This window comes from Phytophthora sojae (assembly GCF_000149755.1).
Source record: "Phytophthora sojae unplaced genomic scaffold PHYSOscaffold_9, whole genome shotgun sequence".
NCBI classification, from domain to species: domain Eukaryota; phylum Oomycota; class Peronosporomycetes; order Peronosporales; family Peronosporaceae; genus Phytophthora; species Phytophthora sojae.
This window is the reverse complement of record NW_009258123.1, coordinates 608,905-631,962: the sequence shown is the minus strand read 5'-3', so window position 1 is coordinate 631,962 and position 23,058 is coordinate 608,905. Positions and strand designations below refer to the sequence as shown.

The 23,058-nt window shown below is 49.7% G+C and overlaps 6 protein-coding genes across 6 annotated transcripts in view; all 6 read right to left on the bottom strand.

The window, feature by feature from the left end:
* Positions 1-432: 432 nt before the first annotated feature.
* On the bottom strand, positions 433-5,136 carry PHYSODRAFT_338353 (hypothetical protein; the record flags this gene model as incomplete). The annotated part of the gene is made up of 4 exons (XM_009536150.1): positions 433-657; positions 3,400-3,559; positions 3,776-4,428; positions 4,495-5,136. The coding sequence occupies 4 exons, from the start codon at positions 5,134-5,136 to the stop codon at positions 433-435; spliced, it is 1,680 nt and encodes a 559-aa protein (XP_009534445.1).
* A 584-nt stretch (positions 5,137-5,720) lies between these two features.
* Positions 5,721-10,040, bottom strand: PHYSODRAFT_338352 (hypothetical protein; the record flags this gene model as incomplete). The annotated part of the gene is made up of 4 exons (XM_009536149.1): positions 5,721-6,092; positions 8,153-8,357; positions 8,441-8,531; positions 9,314-10,040. 4 exons carry the CDS (start codon positions 10,038-10,040, stop codon positions 5,721-5,723), a joined length of 1,395 nt encoding a protein of 464 aa, XP_009534444.1.
* Positions 10,041-12,867: 2,827 nt separating this feature from the next.
* Positions 12,868-14,406, bottom strand: PHYSODRAFT_523725 (hypothetical protein; the record flags this gene model as incomplete). The annotated part of the gene is made up of 3 exons (XM_009536148.1): positions 12,868-13,761; positions 13,852-14,153; positions 14,199-14,406. Coding segments are annotated over 3 exons (1,404 nt in total), but the record flags the coding sequence as incomplete, so codon positions are not given.
* Positions 14,407-14,531: 125 nt separating this feature from the next.
* Positions 14,532-15,938, bottom strand: PHYSODRAFT_522836 (hypothetical protein; the record flags this gene model as incomplete). The annotated part of the gene is made up of 2 exons (XM_009536147.1): positions 14,532-15,240; positions 15,307-15,938. 2 exons carry the CDS (start codon positions 15,936-15,938, stop codon positions 14,532-14,534), a joined length of 1,341 nt encoding a protein of 446 aa, XP_009534442.1.
* A 584-nt stretch (positions 15,939-16,522) lies between these two features.
* PHYSODRAFT_288440 (hypothetical protein) lies at positions 16,523-16,858 on the bottom strand (the record flags this gene model as incomplete). Its single annotated transcript, XM_009536146.1, has 1 exon — positions 16,523-16,858. One exon carries the CDS (start codon positions 16,856-16,858, stop codon positions 16,523-16,525), a length of 336 nt encoding a protein of 111 aa, XP_009534441.1.
* A 3,006-nt stretch (positions 16,859-19,864) lies between these two features.
* Positions 19,865-23,058, bottom strand: part of PHYSODRAFT_564170 (hypothetical protein) — a gene marked incomplete at its 5' end in the record, with an annotated part of 5,545 nt that continues 2,351 nt past the window's right edge. The window contains one exon of the mRNA XM_009536145.1: positions 19,865-20,916. Coding sequence (XP_009534440.1) covers positions 19,876-20,916 — 1,041 coding nt within the window. The 3' untranslated portion in view covers positions 19,865-19,875. The remainder of the gene's footprint in view (positions 20,917-23,058) is intronic.

The window sequence follows — 23,058 nt, the reverse complement described above, 5'->3', positions numbered from 1 at the left end:
ACCTTTTTTTTCTTGGTGAACAACTGCAGACGACATACCGCTGTTCTCCATACGGGTCGAACGCTTAGAGACAAGAAGTGTTTTGTGATTGCAGGGCAGGCGCTCAAGTACTGAGTTACAGGTAAGTTCTTAGCTAGGTTTGTTCGTCTATACGGCTTTTTAGACGAAAAAAATCTGGATCGCGCGCTCCTACCTCCAGTTGACATGTTCTGGACTCGACACTTGTGAAGCAGGCAGCAGAAACTAATACTGCTCTCTGTAGGTGATGCTCGGGGGGCCGTGGTTCTTGTTTGGCTTGAGGTATTTGCTGAGTTTGGCTTGGTACCGGTGGTACTCGGGGTGCCTTTGCAGGTACGATGAGCTTTGCTGGGCCCTCGTCCAATCCATACCCAGCTTGTTAGTAGCAAAAGCCTTCAGTTTCTCTATTTGCGCCTAAGTGAGGCCCCTCTCCTCGGAGGAGTCCTCTTCATCTTCAGCAATCCGATGGTGAGTCCTCAGAAGTCGCTGGCTGGGGCCTGCCGGCGAAGCCTCTTTAGAGATCTTGGCCTCTTTGCAGTTCTTCGCCGTGGAGAGGGCCTCGCTGGAGGCAAGGAAGGACGCAGCGATCACCACAAAATCGAGGGAGAGTCGCATCTTGGCGCTTGTTGGAGTAGAGAACTTGAGGGTTGAAAAGTAAATTTCAAAGTGAGAACAGAGAAGAAGGATACCTGTGCTTTGCTCAACGAGGAAGAAGAAAAAGAAGACGACAAAAAAGCTCAAGACAACATCGGAACAACAGTACGACTGAGTCAGACGGGCAATTTCGCGATATGGTATTCGCCAGCAGTTTGTACCTGTCCTAGTCGGAAGCAATGCTGGAGTAGACGCTATGATCAGTAAGGACATTGCACGAGGGTTCATTTCTACTTCGCTCTTTGTTAACCAAATCGTACTTGGTAGTTGGCTCTGCCTTGCAATCTACCTACTTGTTATACTGCTAGTACGTATTTTCGTTTCCTTTCGCACTGACAATGTCCAAGCGATTTAGTGATGCCAATTTGACATCACTAAATCTCTTGGATTATACAATTGTACGCGTTTCCCACAGTACAATTTAGTGGTTATACTCAGTGCTCGGACATTACAATAAAGTATAATATTATTGATTACATTGGGCGCCTTCCAAAACCCATATAAAACCGTTTGATCAGTTTAATCCGTAATTTATTTTAAATTACCAGAGCGTTTAATGCGCCCCAAAACGGTTGCTGGAACGCGACCTTCGAGTATAGTGGAGTTCAGTCACTTGTTTAATCACGTTGCTAGTTTAAGAGTCGCATTAGAATTGTTTGATGAGACCAAAAAGTGGTCTCATCAAACAATTCTCCGGGATTAAATTTTATGCGCGACCTTTTTGGAAGGCGCCCATTGGGCAATCATCAATAAATGCATTGAGCACTTACAATAATAAATAATGGATAAATATATATTCTATTTTTAACCCCATCTGGAAAGGTTTGATCGGTATAATTTAGGTTAAAATTGGCGAATTCACTTGCGAAGGCTGTCATATTGGTTGCTCAATGGTATAATTTCTCATTTATTGTGCTTTGCTCCCATTCTGTCTAAACATAGGCGTACATCGTTGTTTTGTATTTTAACTTCATCGTAACTCGTTGTTTTACCATAACTCAAAGACCCTCGCTTCGATGGTATCGGCTGTCATTCTGTAGCAGGTTGTCGCTTAGTCTTTGATTATCATTAAAAATGGTGCATTTGCTTCAGCCAATCCACGATTTCTCGTGTAAATCAAGCTTACTTTAAGTAAATCGAGCTTTTCGCTCGTGCATCGTTGGGCAAGTCGCTTAATGATTATTCTGAGATTTGACGTTGAATTAGCGAGCCTAATCGACTGACAGAATTGGTGAAGAGCACAATAAGTGGATACACAATACACAAATAGCATAACGTATGCTTTTTGTAGACATATACAATGTAACCCCTTGCTCAGAGCGTTGTATTCCCTAAATGCTTTTAAAATATTAAAAATTATGCTAACGAAAACGTTGCGTTCCTAAACAAAAAGGCAAATTGTTATTCTAATACTAGTACTGGTACTGAAACATTATGCAAGAATGTAGATTTTACTGTAGTCGTCATAATGTGAATTATGCTTTCGTCGTCATATGAGACCTCGGAACCATAACGTTACAAAGATTTTGCACAGATTGGATGTGCGCCTTTAACTTCACGGCGCCTTTAAAGTGTGGACCACCTGAGGAGGGATGACCTCCGGGCCTGATGGCTTTGAAAATGAGCATCAAGAAGGAGACCCTGAGGAGACGGACGTCCTGCTAAGCGGCTACTGACACTCTGCCGATGCACGTTAGTGCGTTGGATAGCTCTTACATATTCCCCATGAAGTAGGCAGTACTAAAAGTGTGCCCAGGTCCCGGCTTACGTGCTACGCAGTGTGCCCGTTTTGGACTTAGGCAAGCTGAGGCAACAGTCTAGATATTCCCCTCCTACCTGAAAACCAGCTGCTAAACTAAAGGCGCCTTTGCCTAAGGCTTAGGCGCCTTTAACGGTGCTATTGTGCTGTCGCATTAAAGGTGATGTAACGGGTTCGCATTGGCATACCGTACGGTATCAGTCTCGCCTTGAATTGTTTCTCAAGGTCCATGCTTTAAGTTTTTTACAAGGCGAACGACAAGATATGCCTCTCTCAGGAGCTGGTCGCTGATGGCGGCTTCCTTTCCAACGCCCAGCGCCAGCAACTTTTGAAGGGCAACGACTGGGTTGCTAAAGATGAAGAATAAGATGTTCGTTCGAGAGGCCTCCTTTCCTCAATATATATATATATATATATATATAAGCGGCAAGCTGGGCATCAATGCCGAGAAGATCCGTGCCTGCAAAGATATCTCACGTATGAAAAGTACCCAGAAACGAAGTTATACAAAGTGCTCGCGAGGTAAATATGAGCGAAGGGTCTACTCGGTATCACGTAGATGCCATGTAACTACAGTGTGTATAACTACTGTATTAGTTCTTTCTGGGCGAGCCACTTCACGAATACTGAGTCCCGAACTAGCAACATGTAGGTCTCTATTACTTTAAGAGCTACATGTATTAATAACGTTAGCACAAATTTGAACTGGTTCCGAACGGTAACATATTGGTGTGCTATTATACGTTCGTATCCCATTTTACCTAAATGTGCCGAGTGGTATGCTAAGTGCAGTGGCTAAGCAACAGCATCATACTTTTCCCCTATATTTATTTACTTGCTTTAAGGCAGAGACTCGTGCAAATCCAGGCGAATACGTACATGTATTATAGTTGTTCCAAAAAAATCAGGGTAGCACATTGTCACGGGGGTCGCCGGTTTAACCCGTGTACATGCCGTTTGCAGCAAACCTGCTGCCTGGAAGATGAGATCGCCACGATTTCCTCAGGCTCCAGGCTCACCAGCACGTATTCGAATATCATCTCAGTCAGCACGAGCTCTTCGCAGATGTTGATCTCGCGCGCCGCTTGGCCCTTACATCTCGGAGCACACTCCGTCGTCGCTGGGAATCTGGGAAGGGCGACAGCATCCGCACCAAGTACGCCTTCAACTTGAAGATCTTCTTCACTTTGTCCATAACACGAGACACTGACGGTAAGTCATAGGTACATTGCAGTACCCAGAGGCAGCGGGAGTGTTTGTGTCTTCTAGCGCTCTATTCTACTCAGCATCCAAGCTCCTTAACTGAATCGTACATGAGTTTTGGGCCATGATCGCTCGTTAGACATCTTCGCTTGTGCACTGGTTCCAACCGGGGTTTGCGCTGTTGTCTCCTCAGCGGCACTGGCAGTAGCGTCGTGGCTTCCACTCTCCATCTGCCGATTCAACTGCTCGAGGGACTGGCGGCAGTTGTTGGCGTATTCCTCGACCATCGTCTTTCGCCGATCAGTCAGTTGCAGCTTCGGAGACCCCAGCACGACACCTAGCACGCTGATCAGGCACTGCAGGCGGTCTCGGCGCTTGGCCTGATGCACAACTTTCTCCACCGTCTCCACCAGCGTAAACAGCGCCGTAGTCAGCAACACAACCTCGGACTGCTCGGCTCCTGCCCACAGCGAGTCCACGACGGTCACCATGCGACTCAAATTCACGTCGTACGCGCCCAGCTCGAACTTGTCGCGAAGTGTCCGCACTTCCTTCGCGCAGCGCAGCAGCAGAGCCCGAACCTTATCAGGGGACTGACTGTCCGTCCCCTTGCTCTTATCTTGGCCAGCATCCTTTGTTTTCCTCGTCGACTTTGCCGACACTGTTGAACCACTCGTCATCACCGTGTCGCCGTCATCCGGCAATGGGATCGCGCGCTTCTTCTTGCTCTTCGCAGTTGATTCAGCAGGAGCTCCTGATGCCGGCTTCGACCCTTGCTTTTCAGCAATCTGCTTCTGCAAATTCCTAAAAAAAAATTAATTTTTTTTTTCAGTTGCCACTCCTCCTGCAAGGAAAAGTACTGTCACGTACGCGTGCCAGCTCTTGAGTTCCGGCCACTTGGTCTCCATCTTCTTGAGCGTCTTCTCAAGGCGCAACAGAGCCCGGTTCTCCCTCTCGTGTCCCGTCAGCAGCTCCAGCACATGGTCTCCGAGTTTGTGCACGTGCTTCCTCCACCACTTCCTCTGCTTGTCGTCCAGCTCCGCCATATTGGGCGGCATGAGCTTCTCCAGCCGTCGCATCTGACTCGCCACATCGTCCAGCTCCTGACTCAGCAGCGCCAGCCTCGCAAGCGTCTTGGCCTCTTGGAATGGGGCATTAGTTTTCTCTTTTACGGCACTTTCGGGCCCATTTTGCGCCCCATTTTTGGGCGCGCGACCCAAAATGAGCGCGCTTGTGGTCGTCTCTAAACGAGTCTGAAGGGTTTCTAACGCCCCCAGCAGCTCAGCCGACACGGCCGCTCGCTGACTGGCATGCAGCTTGCGCGTCGCGTCCTGCACCTGCCGCGCCTGCGCCATGGCCTCCGCGCACACGCGCACGCGGCTCTTGACATGCTGCAGGTCCTCCTCCAGCGCGCGGCAGCAGTACTTGCGGCGCGTGCCCTCGTCCAGGCGGACCAAGATGCGCTTGAAGCCGCTCACACGCTCCGCCTCGAGCTCGGCCATCCGAAAACCTGAAAATAACGATAGCCCTTTTCGAAATTGCTATTGAGATTATCAGGTTAGAGATTATAATACCTACCTCGCGTTAACAAAAATAATCATGGCAAGCACCAATCTTTAAAAAAATGGCACCTTCCTTTGTGCAGCGGAACGGAACAGCAGAGCCCGAGCGTTGTACTGTAGGCGACAGCATGTCTGTCTGCCTTCTCGCTACTGCTTACTGTATCGGCAATGTAGTACGATAAGTATTACCTTGACCATCATCCAGCTAACCACGAAATTGTGGCTTTCTGCTCGCTTTGTTCTTCACACTCAACAAGATCCCCTGAAGCCGACGTGGCCTTGCTTCTGAATTGCCTGGTATGCAGCTACAGCGTTTGCGTGGCTTGCTGATGTACACGAGCACCAATACCTACTGTATGCAAAGTGATCGTGGGATAGACGTTTTATTTTCAGTAAACGAACCTCGAGGTGCGCTGAAGTACTGCAGTTCCACATGTTGCTTTTGTTTTAGCACTTGGCAATCGCGAGCGGCCAGCCAGTTTCTGGAGAGAAAACTAAGGAGTGTGGTCGCCGTTGATGATCGGCTACGCGTTTTTCGCTGCTGCCTTTTGCTTCTCAATGATCTTGTTAGCCTTCTTCTGGTATCTTTGGAACAAAGCCGGGTTCCGCATGACGTGGTCCCAGGTGACATCTTTGCCTAGTTTGTTAAGGATTTTTGTCACCTGAGCTTTCGACAGCGTCCTATCTTCGGGGGAATCGCCTTCATCATCAGGTTGGTAGGCCCTCAGAAGTCGTGGGCTGTGGCCACCGGGCGACGTTCCTTTGATGATCTTGGCCTGGTTTGCGTTCGTGGTCGAAAGAGCGTCAGTGGCAACCAGGAAGGAAGCAGCGATGACGACCACAACTTGAGCGAGGCGCATCTTGACGATTGTTGGAGGTGGAGGGAGACTTGAGAGCTGGAGAAGAAATTCCAAAGTGAGCACCCAACCAGACAGAAGGCTTTCCAGAGCATTGCATGGGGTCAGTTAGCCGGCCAAGTCCCCGTTGCATCCCATCCCATGACTGTATGGACACTGAATTGCGACAAATACCTGTAGATATATGGCTTCGATCTCAAAGATATCCCTGGTTTGGCACCAATTGTATTAGTGTTAAAAATCTTAGAGAACATCCGGGATAGCGTCTAAGATCCTGCTCAATATTTTTCTGTTCGACACGCACTGCGAATCAACGACACGGTTTGTGTCGCACCTTTGTTGGAATAACGCAAATGGGATGACAGCAAATTGCTTGAAGCAAACATCCTTACTCGGGTGCGTCATCCAATTTGCGATATCTGTACCAAGCTTTTGTTTTTTGCGTTTTCCATAACGCAAACAAGATGACAAGTTTGTCCATAACGCGGAACAGGATGATGAACCTGTTTGTGTCACATGCGTACTACATTACTGCACAGGTACCGAATTCCTTTTGTCAAGGCATACATCCTGATTCCGTGATATAGCTTAGGTGCCGATTTTCGTCATACAATTTCGGTATAAAGAGTCGATCTCATGCAAATTTCAAGTACCGGTACAATCGGTAATGTGTTGGGAATGGATTTACCGCTACTAGAGAGCTTTAGTTTTGAACAAAACTGACTTGGTCTAAAAATATATTCCAGTGGAACAACGAGGGTCGTGGACTTGGTTATTGGAACATCCGCTGGAAATTTATCCGTAATCTATCTGGATTTTATCCAGATTTTCCTTGTTCCAAACCCGGAGATATTCCAACAACTAAAGTTCTCTATCGATTAATTCAAGCATCCTAATTAAAACCGCCGCTCGAATCATTCGCACTATTTAGGGTCACTTATTCAGCTCAGGTTACTTCTGAACTACATCTTCTAGCGTTCCACTAACGACGGTGATACATTGGACTCCGGAGCGGACCTTTGACTATAATTCGTAATTGCTGGCCAACCCCTATCTGACGGTGGCTCTCGGCATTCGTGGGACTTCGCATTGAGGGGGCGTATTGAGGGTTGCTGGTCTTGGGTACTGTGTACCAGTTGTACCCATTAACCGGTTAACCCGAACCGGTCCAATCCGAACCCACGTTGATTATGGTGATTACGGTAAGTTGTTTACGCCACCGATGATTCGACGAGTAGGATGATTGGATGAACACCGGTGAGTGATGGTTGATTAGATGCACTAGGTGATAGGACGCAGGGTCGCGTGTCTATAACAGTAGGGTGTAAGCCAGTCATGTTAGTAAGACCTGCGCCAAAGAATCAAAATTTGAAAGCGCTTGCACTTACCGGTATATTTACGCAAACCGCACGCTCCACGGACATCTCCTGCCCGACAATGTATTACCGCTATGATCATGACGTACAACCGATTTTAGCGCAACATCAATAAAACGAATCGAATTTGCAAATGAACTGGACCTCCATCATTATTGAGAACACTCGGTCAATCGACGTCACTTCTGTAAATTGACCTAAGACGTGTCGATTGGGAGGGCTGTACTATCAGCACTTTGCCGCTTCCTATCCCAGTATAAATGTCGTCATGCAAACAAAATTTCCCGAAACGAAAATACAGCTCTACGATTGGCTAGATGAGGCTGTGTGCCTTGACAAAAGGAATTCGGTGTTTCAGAACGAGAGCTATGTGTAGGCTGGGATAGCTAAAGAACTTTTAATGCGGGCATCTCCACCGCGGCCGCGCCGTCACTATCGCTATCGCCTAAGCAACAATTCAACGAGAAACAAAGTCGCCCGTTGCATGAAGAAGCTCCGAAAGCTACTACTTACGTGTTATCTACAGTATCTGCGGTATGTAAATTTGCGTTTCCATTACAAATTAATGCATTCTTTCCTGTCGTAGTTATAGTTGTAGTTGTAGTGGTGGGTAGTTGGAGGAAATGGACGAGAACGGGTTCGTAGCCGTCGGAAGTAAGCGAAACTCCACTGCTCAAGTCGTAGTAGACGGAGGACACCGAGGCTGTAAGCGTTGAAAGAGACCGTAACGTTCGACGAGTTGGTAGTCGTCAAAAGCGAACGGAACTGCACGTACAGCCCGCTGCTGAAGTCGTAGTTGTACAAGTCGAGCAACCCGATCTCGCAGGTGTCAAAGCAAACGGATCGAATCGTGCCGCAAGTCGGTGACGACTGCCGAGACTGCGCGTGCAGCTCGCCGCCGAATTCGTAGTCGAGATCGCGAGCGTGACTACACCTACAGCCCGCAGGTCAAATTGTAGTCGAAGGAGGCGGAAGACCCGAGTTTGTAGCCGCCAAAGCGGACGGAGCCACACGCCAATGCTGTCGTGGTCATAGTCGAAGTGGCCGGACGACACGAAGTTTTTGTAGGTAAACGGAGCGGCACGTTCAGCCCACAGCTCAACTTGAACATGTAGTCGGGTAAATCCCGCTGCCGATGTCCGAGTCGTGAAAGCCGATTGTGGCCGAGTTGTAGTTGTTTAAAATGAACGGGGCGGCGCGGACAGCGCCGCTGATGTCGAAGTTAGTCGTATTAGACAGACGAAAAGCTCGCCGCCGGCGTCGCAGTCGTGTTTATCGGATGCGAACGGACTGTTACTCGAGGAAGTCTATCAAGACCGAGGTTTTAGTCGCTGACAGCAAACGGAGCAGCACATACAGCTTGCTGCTGGTGTCGTAGTGTAGTCGTAGTTGTAGAAGATGAGCGGCCCGCTGATCGAAGTTTTCGAAATGTTCTCCATCACTCGAGCTTGTCTCGGATTTAAGATGGATGAGAGCATAGGCCAAAATCAGTTAACATCAGCTACCGGGGACAACTGCCTTCCGGGAACTCTGTCCAATTCGAGTATCTAAAGTGCTCCGTGTACCATCAACGCGAAAAGAAAACTTCAAGGTAATATTGTGTATTCCCACACACACGTTTTTTTCGGGATTTTCTCCTTTTGCGTGAATGGATTCATAGACTTACGGAAGACCTGTCTGATTGTTTCACACCACGTCCAATAAAATCGGTTGTCCACGGTGCGCGTTTAGATAGACTGGTCGCCATCTCACGATGAACGACACGCAATTCGCTCGCGATTTCTGGTGCCGTTGGTCGCTTGAGTGGGTCCCGAGCAAGACATCGCTCCACCAAATCCCTCAGCGCCTGGTCACAAGTACGTCGAAGTTTGGGAGCCAGTCTACCAGCGCCAACGCGCTGCATGATAGTATCATCCGACAGAAGCTTGCCGTTGCGGCCCCGCGCGTTGCTGTATGGGATTTTGTTCGTGTCGATCTTCGTGAGCAACACGCCGAAACTGTAGATATCGGCGGGGCATCCATAGTCGCTGTCACCACGAATCACCTCGGGAGCTAACCATCGGCTCGTGCCCACTCCTTGGGTCATAGCACTATCGTCTGAACAGAAGCGAGACCTGCCAAAGTCGCTCAATTTGGCCGTGAAATCCGAAGATAGCAACACGTTCTTCGACTTGAGATCGCGATGTAGCAGCGGGGGCACGAACGAGTGAAGATACACGAGCACTTCAATAATTCCAATGGCAAAGCCGAACTTATGGCACGTCCAGCCAGTAGGCGTACTCGCGTCTGATAAATATCTCCGGAGATCTCCACCGTCCATATACTCCAACAACATCTGCAGGTCGCTTTCAGTTGTCCACGCCGCTCCAATAAGCTTGACAATATTCGGGTGAGCGAAGTTGGCCATGAGTTTAATCTCCTCCACGAAGGCCGCAGTGGTCTTCTGCGTGTAATTATCGGATCGAAGCCGCTTGGAGGCGAGAAGTTGAAGGTTTCGGTAGCGAACTAGCCACACAGTGGCGTAGCCCCCGCCGCCAATCTTGCGAACATCCTTGATAGACGCAGCGCAAAGTTGCAGCGACAGAAGTTCATAGTCGTTCCAAATCGACATGAATCTGTCTGATTTTCCCTTGGAAGACCTCTCCAACGTAGACACAAAAGAGGGATACTTCGACGTACTGCTAATGGTGGACGCCTCGAGTACTGGAATATCCACGCCCCCGTCATCTTCGCGCGAATTTGAAATATCCATCGAAAAATTACTGGATTGGCTTGCCATCTCCTTCCCGTAAATACTCAACGTCTTCAGCCCGAAGTGAGATTTCATCAGCTCTTGAGAACCAACTTCTGGCGAAGGTGATTGATCCCCAGCGTACTCTTCAATGTCACTTGTACGACGCGGACCAAGCTTTTTGCTTCTCCGCATACTAACGGTAAGGATGATGCAGACGATCACCACGGCGGAAGTTCCATACAAGACGCCCAGGATCACTTTGGTTCATCGATCCTTCGACGTGCCGAATACTTTCGAGTCTAAGCCATCCACTTGAGTTGATCTTGATGAAGAGGACGAAGCGGTATCACTCGTCGATGAGGAAGCGTTTCCATCTCGTATACACACTTCACACCGTGTATTGCACTCTGCTCCGCGTCATCGTACCCCACCTCGACTTTGAAGTCCGAGTCAGAGAGTCCCAACATATTCAGATTATTCAAAAACGCAACTTGGTCGGACGTGAAATATCGCGATGAAAATGTGTTCCCAGCAACGTTTCTTCAACACAATAGTTGAAACACGTTAGTGACCAACCGAAAATCAATGATAGATAGAATAGCTAACTCATGAACGTACAGCGTTTTTAGGTTTGAGTGATTGTAGACGGCGGTAGGGATGCTCGTTAAGTTGTTTCTGCCCAAATATCTGAATATTATAGCAAGAAGTCAGTCAAATTTCCCACAAACGCTTCAATGCGGTTCTTACAGGTACTCCAGTGATGGAAAAACACTCTCGAAAGTGTCAATATTGTTGTTCTCCAAGCTCCTACAATGGTGCATCGAAGCACAATACGGTTAGCAGAGATTTCTAAAGCGCAATAATGTACCGGGTCATGATGTTTCCAACATACAGAGTGGTGATAGATTCGATCACGTCACTGCTTGCCAGTGTTGTTAAATAGTTGTAGTCCAGCAGTCTAACCAGCCAGAGCACAAACCATTAGTGCGCTCAATTAAGCAAATAATAGTGAGAAGCGGCAAGTACAATCGCTGGAGCGATGGAATATCGCCCAATTCCGTCGGAAATGCCGCTAGCAGCGTGTTGCTGAGATCAAGAGTCTTGACCGACGATGGGAGATAATCTGGGAGCAGGTTAATCTGCGTCCCCATGTCGAGATTCTGAGCACCACCTTGGTCATCTCCATCTCCAACGAAATAAACCCAGACGTAAGCCATATCCTGGAGACTTTGCCTTTAGGATACTCCGACACCGCGCTTCCACCCGATACAATACTACACGCAAAACACACAAGCCAGATTAATTCGAGTTTTGCTAAACATACAGCAAAGTCATTTTTTTCACTTACAAGGTTGAAACTTTCGAAGACAACTCGATCGTTCCGAAAGACGACACTTGGTTGTTCGACACTGAAGGCCACTCGCTCGTCTCGTCCGGGTAATTAGCCAAGTCCGAATCGCTGTCCCTCCCGCCGCAACTTCCTCTTCGCTCTGGTAGTCGCCGAACTCCACGAGCACAACCAACGTTGCTGAATTGTTGTTGACGCTCAAGCACTCGAACGTGCAGTTTCCGTCCGTCTTGCAGTTGGGGCCCAAGCAGTCGCCGGCTGAGGTGAACCCCCGACACAGATCGTAGTCGTCGCAAGCCGAACACCCCTCGGTTGTGAGGTCGAGGACCCAACAGCGCAGTCGGCGCTCACAACGTTGAAGCCAAGAGCCCAAATGATTCCCAACGACGCCAAATGCCGAAGCCAAAGCACTGCCACCATTTCTAATGCAATATGAGCCCGCACTCGAAGCTCGGAAGTTCGCTGCGGTGCCAATCTTAAGACAATGCAAAGGAGTGGCGTCTAGCGAAAATGCTCAGAGACAGGTGGCGCGCCAAAACCGAGGCTCGAAGGTCCTGGAAGTGCAGGTTTCATTTGGTGCAGGGGGTCTACTGTTCAAAGCAAAGATGATCTTGGCCTGCACCAGTCGAAACCCTGGAGGGCTCTAGAGTCTAAGACTCTTAGAGTCTAAGAGTCTTAGACTCTAAGCATGCCGTGTGCAACACGATAGAGTACAGGAGCTCGAGGTAGTTTAGATAGTACGGGCATGACGCAAATCCTGTCTGAATTGAGCCACCACGTAGCATGAGATCACGCCATTCGAGGCTCGCAAATGATGGGCCTTGTCCTACGGCGAGGCACGCGATAAGTGTACGGCGTACACTGTACGCAGCGCCTTTAAGATAGCCCTTCCTGGCATGCAGCTACAGCACAGTGTAGTTTTCTTGGTGTTCGATGCCGTCGATACAGCACGCGCATTTGATCTTTCCGAGATAGTACTTCGAGTACCACGAGTCATCGATGAAAAAGTGTCTGTAAGTTATGCGGTGCAGAAACAGCTGCGGTCTCCCGTTGTTGAAAGCGAGGTGGATGCAGCAAGGAACATGTAAAGTTGTCGAGGCTCTTGTGCAAGGACGTCATGCTGTCTGCATGGCGCAGCGTAAACTGGTGCCAATTTACTTTGCTTTTCGGTGAAGCACGACATGCACTTGCTTTCGTGAGTGCCGTGCAGTATCAAACCACCGCGATCAACTTCAGTAGATTTTGTACTTTTCCATTTCCTTCCTTTACTTCACACGCACGCCGCATTCAACTTGCACCGCGTCTAATAAATTGCTCACCGATACCACCAACCACCAACCAAAAAACCCAGCACACTCATGTCGTCGAAGCCATGTCCTGCTGAATCACGCGCAGCTCGTACGCGATGGCAGGAGCCGTGGGGCGCTTGGCCGGGTCTTCAAGCAGACATCGCTCCACCAGGTCCCTCAACGCCTTCCCACACGTGGATCGAAGCTTGGGGTGCAGCCTTCCAGTCGCCACTCGGTGCAGAATGGTCAGGTCCGACATCAATTTACCGTTTGACGCGCGGACGTTGTCGTACGGGATCTGGTTGGTGTCCAACTCGGTGAGAAGCGTGCCAAAGCTGTAGATGTCGACTGCTGGGCCGTAGTCCGAGTCGCCACGGATGACCTCGGGGGCCAACCACCGACCTGTACCCACTCCTCCTGTCATTGTTTTATCGGAAGACCTGAAGCGCGACGTACCAAAGTCACTCAACTTGGCCTCCATATCGGAAGAGAGCAAAACATTCTTCGACTTGAGGTCACGGTGCACTAGCGGCGGCTGGAACGAGTGCAAGTACACGAGCGCTTCGATGATATCGATCGCGATGTTGAACTTAACGGTCGTCCAGCCGCTGGGGGTATCCGGGTCCGCCAAGTACCGACGGAGATCGCCTGCTTCCATGTACTCGAGCAGCATCTGCAGATCCGTTTCAACTGTCCACGCCGCTCCGATGAGCTTCACGAGGTTTGGGTGGTCGAAGCGGGCGATCAGCTTGATTTCCTCCACAAACGCGGCCGTGTGTTTCTTGGTGCGTCGTTCAGGTTTCAGTCGCTTTGAGGCGAGAAGCTGTAAATTCCTGTAGCGAACGAGCCAAACGGTGGCGTAGGCTCCAGTACCAAGAGGTTTGAGGTCCTTAATCGCTGCCGCGCGTAGCTGTAGCGACAGAAGTTCCAAATCGTTCCAGATCGACATAAATCTCTGCGGCTTTTCCTTCGAGCCGGCCTCCTCTGTTGATACAAACGAAGGAATACTGGAAACGGCAGTGCCGGCCCCTGGTACTTCTTCAGTGATTACTTCGTTCTCGTGAGTCATAGTCGGAACCCCCAAAGAAACATCGCTGGAGCCCCTCGGAATGATCACATCAACGTCATCGAAAGTGAATCGTCCACGTGACTGTAGCTGCTGGTGCCAATTGTCTGTAGACGAGAAGTGGTCGCTGCTGTATCCGACGGTATCGCTTGCTATTGAGCACTCGATCTTCTTTTCCTCTTTCCTCCGGTGGATGATGAAGAGGAACGCTGCAAATGCCGCCACCAACACTCCACAAACGATCCCAACGATCAAGCTGGTAGACGACGAAGATGACGATGTGCTCGCTGTCTTTGTTTCTGATCCGTCCGAGCCTGACGTGGTCGTCGCACCGCTGGCTGTAGCACTCGTAGTGTCAGTAGTAGTTGGTACTCCATCGGTAATGCACACGGTGGCGTCTCCAATCTTCGTTTGGTACGTGTCGTCACAATCCACGTCGGCGCTAAAGTCGGACTCAGATAGTCCCAACGTCTCCAAACTGTTCAAGAATTCAGCCTGATCGTTTGTAAAACCTCGCGATGAGAGCGGATTGCCAGTCAGGTTTCTGCGTATGCATCACAAACAGCGTGTGAGACATCGTTATAGCATTGACATTGAGCTACGTTATTCAAGTGCGGGAGTGTTTGTGTCTTCTAGCGCTCTATTCTACTCAGCATCCAAGCTCCTTAACTGAATCGTACATGAGTTTTGGGCCATGATCGCTCGTTAGACATCTTCGCTTGTGCACTGGTTCCAACCGGGGTTTGCGCTGTTGTCTCCTCAGCGGCACTGGCAGTAGCGTCGTGGCTTCCACTCTCCATCTGCCGATTCAACTGCTTGAGGGACTGGCGGCAGTTGTTGGCGTATTCCTCGACCATCGTCTTTCGCCGATCAGTCAGTTGCAGCTTCGGAGACCCCAGCACGACACCTAGCACGCTGATCAGGCACTGCAGGCGGTCTCGGCGCTTGGCCTGATGCACAACTTTCTCCACCGTCTCCACCAGCGTAAACAGCGCCGTAGTCAGCAACACAACCTCGGACTGCTCGGCTCCTGCCCACAGCGAGTCCACGACGGTCACCATGCGACTCAAATTCACGTCGTACGCGCCCAGCTCGAACTTGTCGCGAAGTGTCCGCACTTCCTTCGCGCAGCGCAGCAGCAGAGCCCGAACCTTATCAGGGGACTGACTGTCCGTCCCCTTGCTCTTATCTTGGCCAGCATCCTTTGTTTTCCTCGTCGACTTTGCCGACACTGTTGAACCACTCGTCATCACCGTGTCGCCGTCATCCGGCAATGGGATCGCGCGCTTCTTCTTGCTCTTCGCAGTTGATTCAGCAGGAGCTCCTGATGCCGGCTTCGACCCTTGCTTTTCAGCAATCTGCTTCTGCAAATTCCTAAAAAAAAATTAATTTTTTTTTTCAGTTGCCACTCCTCCTGCAAGGAAAAGTACTGTCACGTACGCGTGCCAGCTCTTGAGTTCCGGCCACTTGGTCTCCATCTTCTTGAGCGTCTTCTCAAGGCGCAACAGAGCCCGGTTCTCCCTCTCGTGTCCCGTCAGCAGCTCCAGCACATGGTCTCCGAGTTTGTGCACGTGCTTCCTCCACCACTTCCTCTGCTTGTCGTCCAGCTCCGCCATATTGGGCGGCATGAGCTTCTCCAGCCGTCGCATCTGACTCGCCACATCGTCCAGCTCCTGACTCAGCAGCGCCAGCCTCGCAAGCGTCTTGGCCTCTTGGAATGGGGCATTAGTTTTCTCTTTTACGGCACTTTCGGGCCCATTTTGCGCCCCATTTTTGGGCGCGCGACCCAAAATGAGCGCGCTTGTGGTCGTCTCTAAACGAGTCTGAAGGGTTTCTAACGCCCCCAGCAGCTCAGCCGACACGGCCGCTCGCTGACTGGCATGCAGCTTGCGCGTCGCGTCCTGCACCTGCCGCGCCTGCGCCATGGCCTCCGCGCACACGCGCACGCGGCTCTTGACATGCTGCAGGTCCTCCTCCAGCGCGCGGCAGCAGTACTTGCGGCGCGTGCCCTCGTCCAGGCGGACCAAGATGCGCTTGAAGCCGCTCACACGCTCCGCCTCGAGCTCGGCCATCCGAAAACCTGAAAATAACGATAGCCCTTTTCGAAATTGCTATTGAGATTATCAGGTTAGAGATTATAATACCTACCTCGCGTTAACAAAAATAATCATGGCAAGCACCAATCTTTAAAAAAATGGCACCTTCCTTTGTGCAGCGGAACGGAACAGCAGAGCCCGAGCGTTGTACTGTAGGCGACAGCATGTCTGTCTGCCTTCTCGCTACTGCTTACTGTATCGGCAATGTAGTACGATAAGTATTACCTTGACCATCATCCAGCTAACCACGAAATTGTGGCTTTCTGCTCGCTTTGTTCTTCACACTCAACAAGATCCCCTGAAGCCGACGTGGCCTTGCTTCTGAATTGCCTGGTATGCAGCTACAGCGTTTGCGTGGCTTGCTGATGTACACGAGCACCAATACCTACTGTATGCAAAGTGATCGTGGGATAGACGTTTTATTTTCAGTAAACGAACCTCGAGGTGCGCTGAAGTACTGCAGTTCCACATGTTGCTTTTGTTTTAGCACTTGGCAATCGCGAGCGGCCAGCCAGTTTCTGGAGAGAAAACTAAGGAGTGTGGTCGCCGTTGATGATCGGCTACGCGTTTTTCGCTGCTGCCTTTTGCTTCTCAATGATCTTGTTAGCCTTCTTCTGGTATCTTTGGAACAAAGCCGGGTTCCGCATGACGTGGTCCCAGGTGACATCTTTGCCTAGTTTGTTAAGGATTTTTGTCACCTGAGCTTTCGACAGCGTCCTATCTTCGGGGGAATCGCCTTCATCATCAGGTTGGTAGGCCCTCAGAAGTCGTGGGCTGTGGCCACCGGGCGACGTTCCTTTGATGATCTTGGCCTGGTTTGCGTTCGTGGTCGAAAGAGCGTCAGTGGCAACCAGGAAGGAAGCAGCGATGACGACCACAACTTGAGCGAGGCGCATCTTGACGATTGTTGGAGGTGGAGGGAGACTTGAGAGCTGGAGAAGAAATTCCAAAGTGAGCACCCAACCAGACAGAAGGCTTTCCAGAGCATTGCATGGGGTCAGTTAGCCGGCCAAGTCCCCGTTGCATCCCATCCCATGACTGTATGGACACTGAATTGCGACAAATACCTGTAGATATATGGCTTCGATCTCAAAGATATCCCTGGTTTGGCACCAATTGTATTAGTGTTAAAAATCTTAGAGAACATCCGGGATAGCGTCTAAGATCCTGCTCAATATTTTTCTGTTCGACACGCACTGCGAATCAACGACACGGTTTGTGTCGCACCTTTGTTGGAATAACGCAAATGGGATGACAGCAAATTGCTTGAAGCAAACATCCTTACTCGGGTGCGTCATCCAATTTGCGATATCTGTACCAAGCTTTTGTTTTTTGCGTTTTCCATAACGCAAACAAGATGACAAGTTTGTCCATAACGCGGAACAGGATGATGAACCTGTTTGTGTCACATGCGTACTACATTACTGCACAGGTACCGAATTCCTTTTGTCAAGGCATACATCCTGATTCCGTGATATAGCTTAGGTGCCGATTTTCGTCATACAATTTCGGTATAAAGAGTCGATCTCATGCAAATTTCAAGTACCGGTACAATCGGTAATGTGTTGGGAATGGATTTACCGCTACTAGAGAGCTTTAGTTTTGAACAAAACTGACTTGGTCTAAAAATATATTCCAGTGGAACAACGAGGGTCGTGGACTTGGTTATTGGAACATCCGCTGGAAATTTATCCGTAATCTATCTGGATTTTATCCAGATTTTCCTTGTTCCAAACCCGGAGATATTCCAACAACTAAAGTTCTCTATCGATTAATTCAAGCATCCTAATTAAAACCGCCGCTCGAATCATTCGCACTATTTAGGGTCACTTATTCAGCTCAGGTTACTTCTGAACTACATCTTCTAGCGTTCCACTAACGACGGTGATACATTGGACTCCGGAGCGGACCTTTGACTATAATTCGTAATTGCTGGCCAACCCCTATCTGACGGTGGCTCTCGGCATTCGTGGGACTTCGCATTGAGGGGGCGTATTGAGGGTTGCTGGTCTTGGGTACTGTGTACCAGTTGTACCCATTAACCGGTTAACCCGAACCGGTCCAATCCGAACCCACGTTGATTATGGTGATTACGGTAAGTTGTTTACGCCACCGATGATTCGACGAGTAGGATGATTGGATGAACACCGGTGAGTGATGGTTGATTAGATGCACTAGGTGATAGGACGCAGGGTCGCGTGTCTATAACAGTAGGGTGTAAGCCAGTCATGTTAGTAAGACCTGCGCCAAAGAATCAAAATTTGAAAGCGCTTGCACTTACCGGTATATTTACGCAAACCGCACGCTCCACGGACATCTCCTGCCCGACAATGTATTACCGCTATGATCATGACGTACAACCGATTTTAGCGCAACATCAATAAAACGAATCGAATTTGCAAATGAACTGGACCTCCATCATTATTGAGAACACTCGGTCAATCGACGTCACTTCTGTAAATTGACCTAAGACGTGTCGATTGGGAGGGCTGTACTATCAGCACTTTGCCGCTTCCTATCCCAGTATAAATGTCGTCATGCAAACAAAATTTCCCGAAACGAAAATACAGCTCTACGATTGGCTAGATGAGGCTGTGTGCCTTGACAAAAGGAATTCGGTGTTTCAGAACGAGAGCTATGTGTAGGCTGGGATAGCTAAAGAACTTTTAATGCGGGCATCTCCACCGCGGCCGCGCCGTCACTATCGCTATCGCCTAAGCAACAATTCAACGAGAAACAAAGTCGCCCGTTGCATGAAGAAGCTCCGAAAGCTACTACTTACGTGTTATCTACAGTATCTGCGGTATGTAAATTTGCGTTTCCATTACAAATTAATGCATTCTTTCCTGTCGTAGTTATAGTTGTAGTTGTAGTGGTGGGTAGTTGGAGGAAATGGACGAGAACGGGTTCGTAGCCGTCGGAAGTAAGCGAAACTCCACTGCTCAAGTCGTAGTAGACGGAGGACACCGAGGCTGTAAGCGTTGAAAGAGACCGTAACGTTCGACGAGTTGGTAGTCGTCAAAAGCGAACGGAACTGCACGTACAGCCCGCTGCTGAAGTCGTAGTTGTACAAGTCGAGCAACCCGATCTCGCAGGTGTCAAAGCAAACGGATCGAATCGTGCCGCAAGTCGGTGACGACTGCCGAGACTGCGCGTGCAGCTCGCCGCCGAATTCGTAGTCGAGATCGCGAGCGTGACTACACCTACAGCCCGCAGGTCAAATTGTAGTCGAAGGAGGCGGAAGACCCGAGTTTGTAGCCGCCAAAGCGGACGGAGCCACACGCCAATGCTGTCGTGGTCATAGTCGAAGTGGCCGGACGACACGAAGTTTTTGTAGGTAAACGGAGCGGCACGTTCAGCCCACAGCTCAACTTGAACATGTAGTCGGGTAAATCCCGCTGCCGATGTCCGAGTCGTGAAAGCCGATTGTGGCCGAGTTGTAGTTGTTTAAAATGAACGGGGCGGCGCGGACAGCGCCGCTGATGTCGAAGTTAGTCGTATTAGACAGACGAAAAGCTCGCCGCCGGCGTCGCAGTCGTGTTTATCGGATGCGAACGGACTGTTACTCGAGGAAGTCTATCAAGACCGAGGTTTTAGTCGCTGACAGCAAACGGAGCAGCACATACAGCTTGCTGCTGGTAGTCGTAGTTGTAGAAGATGAGCGGCCCGCTGATCGAAGTTTTCGAAATGTTCTCCATCACTCGAGCTTGTCTCGGATTTAAGATGGATGAGAGCATAGGCCAAAATCAGTTAACATCAGCTACCGGGGACAACTGCCTTCCGGGAACTCTGTCCAATTCGAGTATCTAAAGTGCTCCGTGTACCATCAACGCGAAAAGAAAACTTCAAGGTAATATTGTGTATTCCCACACACACGTTTTTTTCGGGATTTTCTCCTTTTGCGTGAATGGATTCATAGACTTACGGAAGACCTGTCTGATTGTTTCACACCACGTCCAATAAAATCGGTTGTCCACGGTGCGCGTTTAGATAGACTGGTCGCCATCTCACGATGAACGACACGCAATTCGCTCGCGATTTCTGGTGCCGTTGGTCGCTTGAGTGGGTCCCGAGCAAGACATCGCTCCACCAAATCCCTCAGCGCCTGGTCACAAGTACGTCGAAGTTTGGGAGCCAGTCTACCAGCGCCAACGCGCTGCATGATAGTATCATCCGACAGAAGCTTGCCGTTGCGGCCCCGCGCGTTGCTGTATGGGATTTTGTTCGTGTCGATCTTCGTGAGCAACACGCCGAAACTGTAGATATCGGCGGGGCATCCATAGTCGCTGTCACCACGAATCACCTCGGGAGCTAACCATCGGCTCGTGCCCACTCCTTGGGTCATAGCACTATCGTCTGAACAGAAGCGAGACCTGCCAAAGTCGCTCAATTTGGCCGTGAAATCCGAAGATAGCAACACGTTCTTCGACTTGAGATCGCGATGTAGCAGCGGGGGCACGAACGAGTGAAGATACACGAGCACTTCAATAATTCCAATGGCAAAGCCGAACTTATGGCACGTCCAGCCAGTAGGCGTACTCGCGTCTGATAAATATCTCCGGAGATCTCCACCGTCCATATACTCCAACAACATCTGCAGGTCGCTTTCAGTTGTCCACGCCGCTCCAATAAGCTTGACAATATTCGGGTGAGCGAAGTTGGCCATGAGTTTAATCTCCTCCACGAAGGCCGCAGTGGTCTTCTGCGTGTAATTATCGGATCGAAGCCGCTTGGAGGCGAGAAGTTGAAGGTTTCGGTAGCGAACTAGCCACACAGTGGCGTAGCCCCCGCCGCCAATCTTGCGAACATCCTTGATAGACGCAGCGCAAAGTTGCAGCGACAGAAGTTCATAGTCGTTCCAAATCGACATGAATCTGTCTGATTTTCCCTTGGAAGACCTCTCCAACGTAGACACAAAAGAGGGATACTTCGACGTACTGCTAATGGTGGACGCCTCGAGTACTGGAATATCCACGCCCCCGTCATCTTCGCGCGAATTTGAAATATCCATCGAAAAATTACTGGATTGGCTTGCCATCTCCTTCCCGTAAATACTCAACGTCTTCAGCCCGAAGTGAGATTTCATCAGCTCTTGAGAACCAACTTCTGGCGAAGGTGATTGATCCCCAGCGTACTCTTCAATGTCACTTGTACGACGCGGACCAAGCTTTTTGCTTCTCCGCATACTAACGGTAAGGATGATGCAGACGATCACCACGGCGGAAGTTCCATACAAGACGCCCAGGATCACTTTGGTTCATCGATCCTTCGACGTGCCGAATACTTTCGAGTCTAAGCCATCCACTTGAGTTGATCTTGATGAAGAGGACGAAGCGGTATCACTCGTCGATGAGGAAGCGTTTCCATCTCGTATACACACTTCACACCGTGTATTGCACTCTGCTCCGCGTCATCGTACCCCACCTCGACTTTGAAGTCCGAGTCAGAGAGTCCCAACATATTCAGATTATTCAAAAATGCAACTTGGTCGGACGTGAAATATCGCGATGAAAATGTGTTCCCAGCAACGTTTCTTCAACACAATAGTTGAAACACGTTAGTGACCAACCGAAAATCAATGATAGATAGAATAGCTAACTCATGAACGTACAGCGTTTTTAGGTTTGAGTGATTGTAGACGGCGGTAGGGATGCTCGTTAAGTTGTTTCTGCCCAAATATCTGAATATTATAGCAAGAAGTCAGTCAAATTTCCCACAAACGCTTCAATGCGGTTCTTACAGGTACTCCAGTGATGGAAAAACACTCTCGAAAGTGTCAATATTGTTGTTCTCCAAGCTCCTACAATGGTGCATCGAAGCACAATACGGTTAGCAGAGATTTCTAAAGCGCAATAATGTACCGGGTCATGATGTTTCCAACATACAGAGTGGTGATAGATTCGATCACGTCACTGCTTGCCAGTGTTGTTAAATAGTTGTAGTCCAGCAGTCTAACCAGCCAGAGCACAAACCATTAGTGCGCTCAATTAAGCAAATAATAGTGAGAAGCGGCAAGTACAATCGCTGGAGCGATGGAATATCGCCCAATTCCGTCGGAAATGCCGCTAGCAGCGTGTTGCTGAGATCAAGAGTCTTGACCGACGATGGGAGATAATCTGGGAGCAGGTTAATCTGCGTCCCCATGTCGAGATTCTGAGCACCACCTTGGTCATCTCCATCTCCAACGAAATAAACCCAGACGTAAGCCATATCCTGGAGACTTTGCCTTTAGGATACTCCGACACCGCGCTTCCACCCGATACAATACTACACGCAAAACACACAAGCCAGATTAATTCGAGTTTTGCTAAACATACAGCAAAGTCATTTTTTTCACTTACAAGGTTGAAACTTTCGAAGACAACTCGATCGTTCCGAAAGAGGACACTTGGTTGTTCGACACTGAAGGCCACTCGCTCGTCTCGTCCGGGTAATTAGCCAAGTCCGAATCGCTGTCCCTCCCGCCGCAACTTCCTCTTCGCTCTGGTAGTCGCCGAACTCCACGAGCACAACCAACGTTGCTGAATTGTTGTTGACGCTCAAGCACTCGAACGTGCAGTTTCCGTCCGTCTTGCAGTTGGGGCCCAAGCAGTCGCCGGCTGAGGTGAACCCCCGACACAGATCGTAGTCGTCGCAAGCCGAACACCCCTCGGTTGTGAGGTCGAGGACCCAACAGCGCAGTCGGCGCTCACAACGTTGAAGCCAAGAGCCCAAATGATTCCCAACGACGCCAAATGCCGAAGCCAAAGCACTGCCACCATTTCTAATGCAATATGAGCCCGCACTCGAAGCTCGGAAGTTCGCTGCGGTGCCAATCTTAAGACAATGCAAAGGAGTGGCGTCTAGCGAAAATGCTCAGAGACAGGTGGCGCGCCAAAACCGAGGCTCGAAGGTCCTGGAAGTGCAGGTTTCATTTGGTGCAGGGGGTCTACTGTTCAAAGCAAAGATGATCTTGGCCTGCACCAGTCGAAACCCTGGAGGGCTCTAGAGTCTAAGACTCTTAGAGTCTAAGAGTCTTAGACTCTAAGCATGCCGTGTGCAACACGATAGAGTACAGGAGCTCGAGGTAGTTTAGATAGTACGGGCATGACGCAAA